This window comes from Phaethon lepturus, unplaced genomic scaffold (assembly GCF_000687285.1).
Source record: "Phaethon lepturus isolate BGI_N335 unplaced genomic scaffold, ASM68728v1 scaffold15353, whole genome shotgun sequence".
NCBI classification, from domain to species: Eukaryota; Metazoa; Chordata; class Aves; order Phaethontiformes; family Phaethontidae; genus Phaethon; species Phaethon lepturus.
Window position 1 is genome coordinate 26359 of NW_010527110.1, and position 16863 is coordinate 43221.

General features: G+C 37.8%; 1 protein-coding gene across 1 annotated transcript in view; it reads right to left on the minus strand.

The window, feature by feature from the left end:
* ITGA1 (integrin, alpha 1) overlaps positions 1-16598 on the minus strand; it is a gene marked incomplete at its 3' end in the record, with an annotated part of 42951 nt that extends 26353 nt beyond the window's left edge. The window contains exons 1-8 of the mRNA XM_010283287.1: positions 16480-16598; positions 13475-13587; positions 12408-12496; positions 12204-12318; positions 11412-11539; positions 5296-5444; positions 3435-3585; positions 1713-1878 (exon numbers count right to left, since the gene is read on the minus strand). Coding sequence (XP_010281589.1) covers positions 1713-1878; positions 3435-3585; positions 5296-5444; positions 11412-11539; positions 12204-12318; positions 12408-12496; positions 13475-13587; positions 16480-16553 — 985 coding nt within the window. The remainder of the gene's footprint in view (positions 1-1712; positions 1879-3434; positions 3586-5295; positions 5445-11411; positions 11540-12203; positions 12319-12407; positions 12497-13474; positions 13588-16479) is intronic.
* Positions 16599-16863: the final 265 nt, after the last annotated feature.

Consider the following 16863-nt stretch of genomic DNA (forward strand, 5'->3'; position numbering starts at 1 on the left):
AGTCTAGAAGTCAAGAAGTCTTTTGAGGGAGATTAAATCACATAGCTTGTCTCTTACAGTGTGGATGAAAATAATTTCCCACAGTTTTTGTTTCAAACATATATTTTTCATAATCCAGCCAAGTTTATATAAAATGAAAATTGAAAATAAGGCAAATATATCAAGGCACATATATACTAACAGGTTATAATAGGTTTACGTTAAATAAAAAACAGTAATATCCAAGAAATACATATTTGTTACTGCATCTTTTGCAGGAAGTTAAAACTGAATTCAAGGAGTACTGCAGAATTTGTTGATGCTTAAAGAGGTACAACATGCTTAAAGTACCAAAACACTGAAGGACATGATGATGAGGATTAGCAATCTCAAGAGCTAACTATCCTATAAACAGATAACATTTTATAGAATTTCATGAAACAGTTGCATTACTGTTAGCATAACTACATTTTTTTTGACATTTTATTAAGTTACAGAACTTCTTTAATGTTCAAATGTTTTGTAATTTTTTCTTATGATTAGAGGAATGAATTACTAAAGTCAATGGAAGGGCTAGAGCTCATCATATAAAGCATTCCCCACCAGCTGGGAGTTCAAGTCAGCACAATTTACTCCACTATTTGGAGGCTGGGGTTTCATGTGACAGACAGGCACTATGTAACCTTCCTATTCAACAAACTTTGAAGTACGCAATGAGCTTAAGTAGGCAAAACTTTGGGCTTTAGAGAAATTAAATCCTCCTCAAATTAATTTGTTTCAAAAGTGAGGAAACAAAATCTTCCAGAAAGTAAAAAGACAAGAACAGATAAACTGGAAAAAAAAATTTAGTAATAATCAGCTGAAAATGGTAATATTTGATCAAGCTAAATGAAACACTAAAAAACTCCCCACCTCTAAGTACGTCTGAGAAATATAGCTCCAATCTCAAAAACTTTAAAATACTCTCTCATATGTGTACTATTTCTTGATATTCAAGTCAACGTTCTTTTGTTCCAGCTGTAAACTACACTATTCTAGCTACTTGGAAAGTTGAGATGTTGGAAAAAGTCAGTCCAAATAGATGGATGCTTTCTTTGTGTGACACAGATCCCTTCAGAGTTGTCCAGTATAATTTGTAACTAATAAAGTCAGTCTTCTGTTACCAGTAGTGTGTTTGAAACAGAGATTTGGACAGCGTTGCCTAATTTGGATGGAGAATATAGGCAGACATCATGAAAGAATGACTTTTCTGTCCTAAAATCTAAGTAACACGAACATTTTCAAAGGAAAAATGTATCTTGCCAACTCCATACACCAAATCCACGTTAACTTGTATAGCAAAGCAATACCCTGTAATTAATAACTAACCAAAAAGGGAACCTAAAGGTATAGGCAGACAAATACATGATCATGGGGTAATCAGGATATGGTCTGGTAATGCTTTTTTACTTCAGGGAAGGCAACTTCATGTTTACCCCAGCTAAAACAGTAACGGTTACTTACCTTTTTAGGCTCTTGTCTCCATAGGCTCTAACCCATCTGAATATATTTCACATCATTATCTATGTTTTTGATGTCTATTGTAAAATATTTTTATGATCAGCATGAAGAAAATACCCATATAATGTATTTTATGCAGCACAACACATTGCAAAGGAAGATGAAAGCAGCTGGTCTTCTACTTGCTTCAGTTGTAATTCCGGCATAAAGTAAAATTTTAAATAATGTCATACCTTCTAGGGCAAATATTCTCTCTCCAAGTGCTTCAACAATAGTTACAAGAGCTAATTCATCTGAGACATTGAAGAAATGCTTTTCAGTAGGCTTACTGGCAATTGATTTTATTTCCTCTACAAATTTCTCAGTACTTAAATTTCCTCTGCTGTAGCTGCCAAGAATCTAAGGAGAATTAAAAAAAAAAGCAGTCAAGCATATATTTTATAACCTGTTTTAAAAAATGTCTTTGAGACAGGTTGTCAAAAAAATTCGGGAAATAGTATCTAACCTTAATTTAGTCTGCTAAAACCTACAGGATTGTATGAGGGCTCAGTTGTTTTTCTGAAAACATCAACAGTAGCAAACAAAGCAACTGTATGGTGTAATGACTGCTATCCTCAACTGTCCTTTTTTTTCCTTTCTTCATAAAATTCTAATGATTTGTACTGTGATTCTATGATTTGTTGAAGTAGGCCTTAATTTAGAAAAAAACCCCAACACAACAACATCCAAACCAGAATACACAATTGCACTGGCTTCTACGTACCACCAATTCTCCTCATAACGTGATGTATGAGCAATTAAGGACAAGTTAATTAGGCATAGAATAATTGTTTTTTGTGTGCAGATTTGCTCTATAAATACATGTAACAACACTACTTGCATTCGGTGTTAACAACTTGATCACAGTACAAGATTTCAGATTTTGCTTGCAGTTTTAACACCACGCCTGTAAAAATTCAGGATACCTCAGAACAAAACAACTCACTTTTCCAACTCCCAGACCAACAAGTATTTTTCTTAGAAAGACGTGCTCTGTACACTTAACTTGCTTTGAGAGGGAAATAAAAAACAAACTTCCATGTTCTACATTCCTGGACGCCGGAGCAATTTAAATGTGGTTCTAGACAGGGATTTTATTGTTAAAAATTATTACAGCTTCAAGAGCAACTTCTTCTTTAATGATCTCTAGCTTTATGAAGGAAAACCACTGAAAATTTGCGTGCTACTGGATTCAACTTCTGTTTATATCTTTCTTTAAATTAAAGATAACGTTTTTTTTGAAGTTGTATGGTTCCATGCTACCTCACTGTATCAAAACAAAGAGGAATGAAGAAGCAACAATCCAATGTACCTTCAAAATTAATGACACAAAATGGATGATTTGAGTGTAGAATACATAAATACAATGGAAAGTGAACATCAAATTGATCATTAATGTTTCTGTATTTCTCAATATGGGTTAACCAACATCATGTTCATCCTCTCTTTCAGCTACTAAGTTTGCTCAACATGAAAATAACAACTTTAGAATACCAGCACACAGAACAGCCACAATAAACCTGTTTACGTTGATGGTTTACATTTGCTTTTTTTTTTTCAAAGTAGGTAACATGTCTATAGAAATTGCTCAGAAGATTTGAACTAATCCACTCTGTTCAATATTGCCCTTAACAAAAAGGATTTAATTTCATACTGCCCCTCAAGTTCCTTCGCCTTTTTCCTCACATGCACACACACCTGTCATCATCAGGAAGACAGATAGATTGTTTTTTCTTATGTGCTATAAAATCAGAAAGCAATTTTTAAATTTTTTTTTAGCTTTTTTCTTTTTTTGCTCTCTGAAATGATTATATTTCTATAAAGATTCTGTGAAGTGAACTTTTTAAACAGGAATTACATTTGGAAGATGAAACATGCTTTTAAGATTCTGAATTTTCCCATTAAATTTCACTTACAGCAATAGCAAACCTCTGAATGTTTTCATCTTCACAATTATCAATCACTTCTTTTAATCTGTAGTTGTCGTGTGATTCCCCATCAGTCACAATAACCATTACTTTTTGTACTCCTCTCCGTGCGCCATGAGCCTCAGTAAAAGCCTCTTTCCTAAAGGGAGCATAAAGTGTTTGGAGAAAGGCAATGTCAGCATTTAACACATGCATCATATTTGCGTAATCAACCATAAACTAAAAGACTTCACATTAACTAAGAAGCAGGAAAATTAATATTAACCATGAACAAATACAAACAACAACAACTGGAACTTACATGACAGTTCACAGCCAAACAGTTTCACAAGCATTCACTCATTTGAGAGCAACAGCAGAAAACACAATGCTGTATAATGAAGAATTCCTCCCCTCTCAAACACATTTCTGGTGCCTTAAAACAGCTTTTGGCAGCTTAAAAAAAACCCCAACCAACACCTCCCCCCATCCCGAAACCCACATATAAAAACTCCACCTATTTCCACCCTACAGCAGCACTTCACGTGGTCATTTACTCAGCTACCAGCACACCTCTGCACATCTACAATAAAACAGCGTGTTGGGGATGTGGCAGAAGTAGGTTGCAGGTGAGTGGAGGCAGATGGGTGGGACTGGTTGAATTCTACTACAGCTGCAGATCGGAAAATAGGCACCGAGGTTTTGGGCAGCTGCTTGCCCAGACTCTGGAGGGGACCAGAAAAGGCAAGGCTGGATTACGGCTCTGGAGGAGAAGGAAGGAAGCAGGGCTTCCTCTTTTTAGAATACTGCAGCACTCTAAGACTGGCCACATGAGTGAAAGCTAAGATCTACTGATGAGGGCCAAAAGTGGATGGACAGGAAGACTGCAAGAACAGAGGAAGCTTTTGCTGATAGTTTCTGTATATACAAGCCTGCAACAAGGTCTTCCTGAACCACATGTGCTTTCTGAGTATTTGGCAATTCTCGATTGGCTCTGCTTTCATGAACTTGTTCAGACTCGCTCAATCTTCTGCTTATATATTCACCAGTAATGTTTTCCTTAGATGCAAGGATTAAATTGGATTTAAGACATCATATCAAAAAAACTTTGATCAGATAATCAAATAGTTCATCAGAAAGATGCTGCATATTTCACTAAATGGTTGTTTGGAAAGGATGAATGCAATCTTTTGTGGAATAAAGTCATGCTGTCACGCCAGAGAAGAAAGAAGAAAAGAAAAAAGATACCAGGACAACGTTGTACAGTTTGAAAGTGGCTGAAGGATTTTATATTTGCTGTCTGTCCTACAAAAGTCAGATTCCATTTTTCTCATAAAGGAAGCATTTCTAAATAATGCTTATTGCTACAACAGGTCTTTAATCTCCCAATGATCCAGAAGGTTCAAAAATTTGGATATAAAATTCCTAGGCTTTCTGAGAAGTGTGGGCTTAAACCATGTAATAATCTTAAACCTCAGAGTGAAGACAAATTTTCATTATAAAGTTCTATTTTTTTCCTCTTTCCTCTGAAAAACTTAATTTCCTTCACCCCTCCACACACAAAGGTCCTACCTGCTCTGTGTGGACATAAAGATTGACAGCCCTCTGCTTAGGACTACAACCTTGCTCCATGTCTCTTCTTTTTCCCTATTTCCTCTGTTCAAGAGTCAGCCTGCCTTTTCAGGGTGCCATAAACAACTGCTCTAAATGCAGGACAGTCTGTTTATCCACCCTCCTACTAAATTTTTTTGCTTAGCTAAAATGAAATCAGACGTCAGCCACCTCATATTTTTAATTTATAAAATCAGAACTGTCACCATCTGTTTATTTTTGTTTCTACCATATGCAGGACAATATTTTGTGAACGTACCTCGCTGTATCTATTCCCAGGGCTGTCATAGTTTGTGTGCCACCCCGCTGGCGTATTCTTGTGGCTGCAGCCATCACATCTTCCGTTGTCGAGTACGTATTCAGGAAAAATTCATGGACTACAGTCTGTCCATACTGAACAATTCCAACCTGAAACGCACAGTTCTTGTTAAAAATTGACTACCCTTAAAGAAAGCATCTGTGTCTCCTGCATGAAGGTAAACGTTCATCTGTACCTGAAGTCTGTGTGTTCCCCTCAGTATGAAATACCTGTAAGCATTTGAGCAAGACTGGCTAGAAGACACTCAATCTCATTAAACTTTTTGAAGTTTCTAAATTGTTTATATTAAAAATGGGAACAAAGCCAAAAGCAGGCTCAACACCATGCTTTTCCTGACTTGCAGTAATCTGCTTTCCTCTAGGCCATGGCAGACCAAAGCCCTAACCACCAGCCACAACTTCTCAAAATAGTTTTCCTTATAGCATACGAGGCCATGGTTCACTCACAACACCCTTCATTTCATCCAAATATAATACATCTGATAGTTTATTTACCCTAAACCTAGCCTAGAAACAGCACTGCAATTACAAACTTGGGCCCTCAGTGTGAGAGGAAGACCCAAGCACCCTTATCTTGATGAAGGCAGCAGGGCAGTCCAGGACATGGCTGTTCTCCCAGCATGAGGCAAGCCAAAGATAGACACCTGACAAGTGCCAGAGGGGACAAGATGAACAAAATGGTGGCTTCTGGAATGGGGGAGTATGATGGAAAGACTCTAGATGACCTCAGCAGCAGAAGTCTTTATGTGAAAGATTAATGCATGGGATTGGAACCCAGCTGAACTGCCTGAGGGAACCTACTGCAAAAACAGGGCTGAAATGAAAAGATATGCAATATTCTTAAATATCAATTATTTTCTCTCATTCATCTCTGTCAGTTTTAGTGTTTTGGCAGGTTCCTGACAGCTTTTACTGGGAAGATTCCACACAATCTTCCATTAGCATATTTCAATTTTATATTACACATGGCAATTTATAGGTGTTATTTAGGATAATGCAGTATTATGTGGCATATTTATGTCTCACTCATCTATTATTAAAAGCACTATAGCATTTAGGTATTGAAGATCAGTAAGACCTCTGGGATGTTTATGCCATCATATTATTTTAGAACTGCCTTAGTATGCACTTTGCAATTGCTTTATAGGTGTTTTGTGAGGTACTTTCATAGCGTCTCAGATTCTGCACAAAGTTTGTTTGCTTGTAGTAGGAGGGTTAGAGTTGGATAAATATTTGATACTAAACATCAGTATCACAATCATTATGAAAAGCTAGTTACATACAATTACAGAACTAAAATTACAATGGTATGTGGTAGCAAAATCTATCCCACTTCATTTCCGCATCCTTTTGAAAATACAATCAAATCTGGAAGAATTGATGTAAGTTCCAAGTTATGACAAGCTGCTCCCTTTTAAGATATTTTAATTCTCTCTTGGAGGCATGACGTGCTCTACCTGCAGCCGAGCACCCAGAGGCTGCATGTTCTTCTCGTGGGCAGCAGCCGATTAACCCTGCACAGTGTTTGCACAACGGGCTGGGGCACAGGCTGTATCACTGCTCACAGCAGTCGTGTGGCACTGGCTAAACCCCAAGCTGAAGACAAAGTTTTTAACCTGTTCCCTCCAAGGCAACTGTTTTGTGGCTTGCATCTAAAGTGACATACAGCATGATCTGAACAGGATGCTGCTAGAAGCTTAAAAAGGCTGCCATTAACTGGTGGTAAACAAGAGGTTTTCATCAAGTTTGGTCTTTTGAGGCAGGAGGAGTGTCTCAAGTATTCCAGCACCATGCACAAGTGCAGCCAGAGACTACTGTACACCAGGGAGCCTGCTGCTGTGGATTCACGGGCTCCTTATCTGCAGCTGTGAGGATTTTATTGGTACCGAGGATTAAATCAGCTATTGATTGCTGCCAGGGTGAAAAGTATCTGCCAGTGTCTAGAAACCCATGGTGTTGTCATTTTTCTGAACAAAATTACAGGCTGACATTGAGTTGTATCATTTCCTATTTGAAAGGAAACGTTGTCCCTGATCATAGCAAGTAAACATTTTGAGCATTTCCTTCTCAGGAAGTGAATGGGAAGAACATCTGAGTCTGGAAAACTGCACTGTGTTGCATAGCTTGTAAATCAGGAAGGAAGGGGGGCATGTGGTTATCTTATGGGATACAATTGTTCTGTGGGACCCTTCCTTAGCACTAGTTTTGAAAACACTGATAATCATATTCTACATATTTTATGGCATCAAAGATGAGCCATTCCACAAAAAATGGTAACGAAAAACCTCACAGAACTGACAAAATACTACTAGGCTGCCCGTTCCATTGTCCCACAGGATCACACTCTGCAAAATTAGAATTATATTCTATTAGATAGTAATGAAGGTTTGAGCTTTTGTAGCCTTTTAATCTAATGGAAAACTATAAATGACACATCTACATGATGCAAATGTGCCTTTATGGGACAATAAACCTGTTCAAACTGCGTAACTTCAGCAAGCCCCTAAGAGTGATGCTTACAAGTGTTGTATGTTTTGATTTGCTTGTTTAATTTAAATCTGGAAAATGCAATATTACTACATGGAAGGACGTAATTCTGCTCTACTCCAGAAAACTTAATATTTTTCCCAGCATTACCGACCATAATCTATTGAACATCTTTGTAATTCCTAAGTTTATGTTCCCTTCCCTAGCATTCCATGGCTTTTATAATACACAAGGGAATAATTCTTTAATTGTCCCCAGTTCCTCTGAAAAAGTGTTGCATGAGAGAACATGCAACTGAAGGACTGTTCTACTTTGGGATAAAACATTTCTGAGGCAATTATTTATTGTTGTTCTATGAGTCAATACAGCCCCTTATTTGGAAAGTACGTTCTGGCTTTCCTGATAAACTATTAAGCTAATCTGTCTGGTAAAAAACAACAAAACCAAAATGAAAGGAACAACATTTAGTACATGTAGATGATAAGCTACAATTTTCACCACTGGGATATGGAGGAAAATCAGAAACATTTTTCTTTGTACTTAAATCACATTTAACGTAAACGAAAAGCAGAGATGCCTTGGGAAGCACCAATGGGTAATACATTTTATCATATGGGGAACTTGCTAAAGATACCTGAATCAAAGCAAAAGTGAATTAATTCTGCTCCCAAGGATTCAGAGAGGAATTACATGTAAACTATTGCAGAGGTCCTTCTTCATCATGAATCTTTTTAATACCTCTTTAATACACTTCCATTCTTCTGGAGATAAAACTGATCATAGGATATAACATGGCATGACTTATTAGTCCACTGATACAGTCCCTTTGGAGATTTAAAAGGTACAGGCCAAATACCTATAACTGCCTATGTCATATATTAATGGAGAAATAAAACCTGTCTGAAAATTGCTGAAGGCCATTCCAACATAGCTTTAAAGCTGGAATTGAACATATCAAAGTATTCTGCTTTCTCTCTTGATATTCTTCTACCACAGAAGGTTGCTCATATGTAAAGGATTAAAAAACATACCCTCATATTAAAAAGACAATTATCTCTACAGAAGTTTAAAGAAAGAGGAAAAAAAACCTATCTTGCCTTGCAATTACATTAAAATATTGAGTAAGCCCAGGAAAAATATTTTGTTCCTACTTGTACCATTTTTTCTCATTTAATTCCTTCTTCCTTTTCCACTTTTCTATCATCACTTTCCCTTTACTTTTTTATCCTTAAGGTCACCATGCAGCTTACCATCAGTATGGTGTTATGGATTTTCTAGAGAACAGGAAAAGGAAGGGAAGGAAATACTTCTGAAAAAAATATACTGTAAACTTCGGCTTTTTGCATCTGATACTTCTGGCTTTCACTTTCAAATTTGCCAAAAATGGGACACTTAGGAATTTCTCTTCTGACTTGCCACAAATCTAATGACCATTGTTCACGGAGGGCTAAGTGGGGGAAAAAAAGAGATCTTGCAAGCCTCTAATCAAAACATGGTTTTGAACAAGTCACACCCAAGCTGTTAAGGACTTACTCTGTAATCACCTCATTCCTTTCCGTGTAAAAGGAAAACAACCTGAAGTCAATGAAAGTCCACCAATTTCTACGTGCTCAAAAATACCCAGAAGATCGGCATGGAGAAATCAATTCAAACAGACAGAAAGTAAACAATTGTTCCTTTATTTCTATTTTGTGCTCCCAGAGCAGCAATAAGTAAGCCTGCTCTGTCATTTGTCCCCATACCTCATTCAATAGTCATTTAAACACAGTTTCTGAGAAAGGAGACAGTGTGGGTGGAGGAGAGGGTATAAACTCGTTACTACCTTTGGCTGTGCCAGGGTTCCAAAGCAGGGGGCTTGGAGGAGAGGAGAGGGATGGGAAATGTTCTAGGGATGGGGGGAAGGTAAGAGGAACGGAGAAAACTCCAGCTAGCTTTTGCCTTCCATTTCCAGTTTTGTGGCCTCTCTCCCCCTTATCCCATTCTTATCTCCCTCTCAAATGTTTCTGCTCTTTAGAAACCAGATGCCAAAGTGACGTTCTCAAGTGAGTAAGTGTACGTGTGAGAAGAGGGGTAGCTGTGCCAAATCATGGGTAGAACAGATTCTGTAGGTGGAGATGGCGGGCTGCTGGAGTGCAGGCCAGCAAGGGACATTTTGTGAGTGAGCCGAGCCACAAAGACGAGGCAGGATTCCAAAACTAAACATAACAGAGGTGTGGCAACATAAAAATTTAAGATTTGCAGGGTGAGGAAGAGGGGTGAGGGTGCAGTAGAGTTGATTGCCCTGTGTACTATTCCCATGAAGTCCTTTGGGCAGCAGGCAGTGATGATTTCCACGCAGCCATTACCCCATATTGGCAAGTTCAGGTTTAAGTATTTTCCCAAGGTGGCACATGTTTGAGTAATCACCAGCTTAAGAGACCAAGAAGAATTTTTCTTTTCTTTTCTGTTAAATTTGACAAAGTGTTTTTCCTTCTTCCTCACAATATCTGGAAGAACAGTGTGTTTAAAATAACAGGACATGATGGTAAAGTTGAGAGTTTATAAGTAATAATTTTATCAGACAGTGTTCTGCACAGCCAGCAGGGGAGTTGGTTCGTAGCTCACAAAGCGCACTTAACTTGGAAAATGACAGGGGTACTCTCTGCAGACAGAGGTATCCTTTACACCTTCTCACACTCTCCTTTGTGAAAGCAGCAGCTGAATGGAAGGAGCTAAGGTGAAGTGGCAAAATCACAAAGTATTGGCCTGCAGCATATTAAATATCATACAAGACCCCAGAAAATCCTTGATTTTATGAGGGGGTAAAAAGAGAGAAGGGAGAGGAAGACCTGGTTTCTTCTGTTGCTGTTAATAAAGCCCTCTGTGTTAAAATGTATCCTGGCACCCCGGCTTCCCCCTTCCCTGAGTTCTGCTGGAATTGCTATTTACATACTCTGTTCAGCAGACTGTGAAGATCCTCAGCTGGGGTAATTGGTTGTAGCTCCATTAATTCTGGTGGAACTGTGCTGATTTATAGCAGCTGGGAATTTGGCCCTCCCCACTTATTATACAAATGCAGCTTCTGCCATTAATAACATGCGGCTTAACAGCCACTCGTTAATTATGATTTCAAATGTTTAAAAGATGTATGCTCAATGCTCCACAGTACAAAACACTGAATGCTGCTCCAAAAAGCTCATTATCAAAGGCTGTCTGAACCACGCATGTGTGCCTTGGAGAAGCAGAAATGACCTTTGTGCTATGAAGTACAAAAGAAGACAAGAAGTGGTTGTGGAGTGAAAGGAAGTGGGAAAGGACAATGTTCAAACAGCCTCACTTAATGCACTTAACTTTTGTCTCTAGGTTAGAAAGTTGGTTTCTACAGACTGCCTGAGTGGTGGGGGGAGGGAGAGCCTCCCTGACATCACTACTTGGCCACAAACACTGACTTAGTTGTGGTTTCAGCTATTTTCTTTCAGTACCCCACTGCTGTAGGTTCTTGTAATTGAAGAGCTCCATACATGACCCTCTAACCCCATTTCCTATAAATCTTTTTTTGTTTTCCTTGCAAATTAAGCAATCATAAAATACCTGTGTTTGCTGAGGACCTATATCCATGTTTTTCAGGAGGCTGTTTAGGAATGCTGTGACACTCTCCCATGGATAAATGCTGTTGGACCCATCAAGGACTATGACAATGTCCAACTGGGTTTTACACTCTGCAACACAAATTGACAGATAAGAATTGATACTAACAAGGATCAAATATATCTCACAGCTCCAGCTACTTCTGTGATTAGTAACAAACGCATATCCTTCTGCAGTGGGGCTGAACTGACATGTTTGATGCCAACTGTCATTCATCAATTTCTGCGTTGTATTTTACATCGTTTGTGTTCCCTTTATCAGCAAGGAACTTTCTTGTAAGCAGAAATTTAAGAATGGGATCAGAAGATGATGTAACTGGGGTATTTACTAGTGACCCCTACCTTCTTCAATGTCATTCTGTTCCTCTTTGATTTTTCCAAAGGACCAGGTCTTTAAGATTTTTATTTATATTACTAAATTGGGTTTGTTTTATGTCTTAACACGCCATCATTATTTAAAAAGCCTTTTGGCCATAAGTAAAAAACATATGCAACTATTTTTAGCAATGGTGTTTGGGTGTTACATAGCACTCTAATGATTGTTTATACTGAGATAAATTCCAAAAGTAGCAAGAATTTAGGTTATATACAGACAATGAAAACATTTACTTAACTTGGTAATGCTGGTAGCTAAGTTAAGCAGTTCATACTTTTTGGTATGTCTATGTGTATACATTTGTCTTGTTTGGCACTTTGCATTTTCGGACGCACAAGAGAATTTCTGTGGCATGCATACCTTGCACAGACGGAGCAATTGCCTCGACGGTTTCAAAACTGGAGCTGACATTAGAGCAAACTCCTGTTGTGTAATGCAAACGCCCACATTTATAAGCATAAAGTGGTCCACATGCCTTTAAAAGATGAAAAAGGGTGAAATGTTGTTATAGTACCTGAGGAAAAAACAGACTTCTTTTAAAATTGGCAAAAAGTCCTTTCTTACCAGAAAGCCTCCTTTTGGGTTAGTCACTAAGGTTGTTCCAAGAGTCATGTTTTCTTTTACTTCCACAACATTAGGAACTGAAGTAGCAGCTATAAATAGATTAAAATGTTAAGTATTTGGGAACATGAAAACAAAATGTTAAAGTATATATCCCCTAGCACAGAGCTTCACTTCCAGCTTCTAAAATAAAACCCAGACTGATACTGGTTTCATCAAATATTTTAGCACCCTTCCTCCTCCTTCTTCAATTGCAACAATCAAGAAAAATCTCTGAGACTGGCTTTTATCCCAGAAAATTTGTCTGGGTTGCTGCCTCAAATAGTTTTCTTGAACCGCAGAAAAGAAAAAAAGTAAAAATAACAGCATAATAAAAGCAAGAGATTACTGTTCACACAGTTTTGCTAATTAGAAAACAAACATTCATTTTTTACCCTGTCCTGCTATAAATGACTTAACAGCTTGTATATTTGTTACTGTTATGTTACATTACTGACATTTCAGTTTTCAAGGGGAAAGAGGAGGTGGAAAATACCATGACAGGTATATTCAGTGAAATTCGTATTAACAGAGAGTCTCTTCCTGTCTACATTGTGTATCTCTTTACATGAGCAAGAAAATTATTAATATTTACCTGTATCATATTAAGATGCATCAGCCTGGTTCTGGCTAGTTACGCTCTCATCAAAAGCTTACTGATGGCATTAAGAGAACTCTTGTTGGCTTCAGACAGCTTTGGAAAGGTTAATCCATGAATCTATGCTCCACGGCCTTTCTGGCTCCATGGCCAGGACTGCCAACCACAGTCAAGTAATGCCAGTCATAATAAAGTTTTGGCAACAGCCAAATGCCCAGTTTAAATTATGAGCATGTTTTCAGGGGACAATGAGAACCTTTAAAATAAAGTTATCTTTGATGTTACAAACACAACTTCCTTTGCACTTAGCTCTGGAGTCCTAACTAAATTTTTTCTATAGAAACAACTTTAATGCATATTTACTAGCTAAAAATCTCCTAAGATCTGACCTCTATTATTCCTCCACATGACACAGCTTTATTTTCTTTCGTACCTGGTAAGTTCAGTTTTATGCAGGGTGACTCGTTGTCCCTTCCTACAGGGCATTTGTATACATCTCCTGTTCTTTTCTCAGGTTGGCCAACTAATGGTGAACCAATAAGTACCCTGCAAATTAAAAAAGTTATGTGAAATTTCTTCTTTCTTGAAAGGCACAAAAGTCAGCAAGTAAAACTTACATGAAGAGCACAGGTACAGCAAGGTCCCATACAAAGAGGATAGGATGGAGAGCAAGAAAAGTATCTATTAAGCTAGTTCAGATACTAGCAAAAGTAGCCATTCTGTCTCCTCTTTAGCAAGAACACAGAAAGGAAATGTGTCTATATACCACATTACACAATAGAATAACATTAATAAAAGTACAATGGAAAATAAAAGCAATATTAATGGGTGGGTGACAAGTATTAAAAGTAATACAGAAGTAAATACATGTTTTATTTAATATCTCCTTGATCTTTAATATATTTTAAAAGAAAACGTATTTTCAATGCTGAGACCAAATGCCAAAAGAGAGACTCACAAGGACCCAGAAGAATTCAGTCTTAAGTAACGTGAGCCAGTGTAAAATACATAATTTTACTTTAATAAATAAAAATAACATATTAAAAGTGTTATTAAAAGCAATTTCAAATTTTTAAAATGTTAAGGATTTTTGTACTGTGCATTTTTTTTCAAAATTTGGTGTGGTCAAAAATCACCGTTCTCATATAGTACTTTGTAAGCACCACAAATTAGCACCTGCTCCTAAATGCAGTTTTCAGCAGCAAACGCTTTGTAGAGATGGACACTGTTTTTGTTCCCAAAACTTCATTAGCAACGTTAGATGGCCCAGCATTACCCAGCAGATATCAACTGGCTCCATTAAATGTGTAAGGAAGAACTTGCATTAAATTAGAATTCACAGCACATACTGGAAACAGAAATACTGCCATTAAGAGTAATAGTTCAGTAAGATTTGCTGCTGGACACTTAGATGATTGTGAAGACTTATTGAGAGAACAATTTCAAACTTCAACCATAAATTACTGAGTCCAGGCAGAAGGTATTTGGATAGAATGATATAATAGGCAAAATATAGCCTACGGATTTGGAAAAGACAGAAAGGAGAATTTAAACCCAGTACACAACCCAGCTTCTAAAAACCATGCTGGAGCTGCTTATTGTGATCCATAAAGATTTTTTCATTAGTAATTAATTAATTGTAAAGGGAAAAAAAAAAAATCTCCAAGTATATACTGGATCTGACTGCTCTTTCAAGCCATATGCTGTAATGCATGTATTTTTTACACCAAAACTTAGAAACAGGCACCACAGCCTACCACGCATGCTTGACTTCCATTTAACTGCAGGGAAGCTGAGTGTGCCTGACATCCGTGGGAGGTGATAAATGCTCAGCAAGATCATGGCCCTGTGCTGTTCTTTTCTCAGAAAGAGCAAGCCCCAAGAAGTGGCCTGAAAGGCTATTTTGTTTTTTTGCAGCAGGAGTTTTTTTAGGGGACCCCAGTTTTATTAAGAAACAACTACAGTCTGGCTTACAGAACATCTGTTGCTGAAAATCTTTATCTGTGGTATCTAGATAGCGTTACAGCAGTTGACAAAGCATCACAAGGCTGCTTTGTATATTTATTTTTAACTGTTGACCTATAGATTTCCTGCTCTGGATGTTGCTATGCTGAAAGCAACTTGAAAGCTTGACAATTTAACAGCAGAGTTTTAATTCCAGAGATGTTCAGATGTAGGACACTAGTTTAGATTCCTGTCTTCCTTTAGGTTGTATTTCCAGCTTGTATTTTTTTGCTCTTGAAAGGTTTCAGGACAGTTTACAACAGTATAGCTTACTTTGCAAAATCCCAGCTCCTAGAATGGATACCATTTCCTGAAGATCTAAATTAGCTCAAAGAAGGTCATTATTATTCTCCCATGACCCTCATGCAGATGTATATTTAAACATCCTACAACCTGGGCAATCAAAAGCTAGCATTTTCAAAAGCAGGCTTGACAATTTTATTTCCGTGAACATCCCCTACAGCTAACGGTGAACACTGTGTTGCCGTGGTGGACAGGCTCTCGGAGTCAGACAGCCCCGGCACTCGTGGGTGGGATTGCTTGGGCAGTGCAGAACAGTCTGACCTGGCTGTCACGCAGCCGCGTGCCCCTCATCCCAGATGGCCTGTGGGAGTCCCTGAATTTACCAAGAATGTCAAATTACTGGCAAAGCTCTGGGAAAACCAAAGCAATCTGAAAAGAATGATGGCGATCTCAGGATTCCCAAACCTTTACCATTCAATCGCTATTTCAGTCCTCCAGCCCACTGGTTAGGCTGTGAAGTTTGTTCTTACAAGGGAAAAGCATAAGCAGGTGTTTATCAGAAGACCGAGAAGCAATGATACCAGTAAGCACGCCAAAATGCAACTTCTAATTCAGGAGAATGAGAAGGAAAGGACAGGTTAAGAAAAAGGCTCCATGTCCCAAATGCGACTATATCACCAATTGCAAGACATAATTATCCCCCCGAAAGGGAAGGTGGAATACTGTATTAGTAAGTATTTTGACAGTGAAATCTTCCCACCAGTTAAAAAACTCAGTTCAGACAACCTCTGACAGAGAACTTTAGGAAAAAATACATGATACAGATTAATTAGGTAAAACAGGAGTAATTTCACTGCCAATACATTAACACAAGGAAATTATTTCATTCGGTAAATGGAAAAAGGAGGACTCAGGCATAACATAAAACTTTCTCAGCCCCATCAACGAGGGAATTTAGCCATTTTGTGAACTCAGTTTATGTCTTTGAGGAAATAAATGTAGCTATAAATTTCGATCTTTCAGTCTCCCAATCTTCCCAGGTTTTCTTAGGTCTGTGCATTAGTTTAAGAAATATGACTGACAGAATCTGACCCTTATGTATGGGGCATACTTACAAATAATAATATAGACCCTAGTCACTGAATACCTGATAATTTTGTGTTTCTATTCAAGAAAAGAAAAACAGCTTACCATTTCCCTTCCTCATTTTCATACTGTTGGACTGTATACCCGAACATGTCTTCCAGAGGCCCGCTGAAGGTCATTGCATTTTTCACATCAACATTGGAAGAGCCAACGAGGTGAAATAGAGCTTTAAAAAAAGTAATATGTAGCAATACACATAAAACCCGAGACTTTTAAGAAATCAAGGTTCATTTATGACATAACCGACAGTACAAGACAGGGGTTGAAAGTGTCATTTTGGGCATATTTATCACAGCTGGTAGGAGATTTAAAACGTACTTCCTTACACATCAATACTCAGCTAAATTCAGAGATGTTAGCAACTGGACTTCTGTGTCCAAAACCTATTTTGCAAAGTCCATCACTTATTTGTAATTCACAATTCAAATA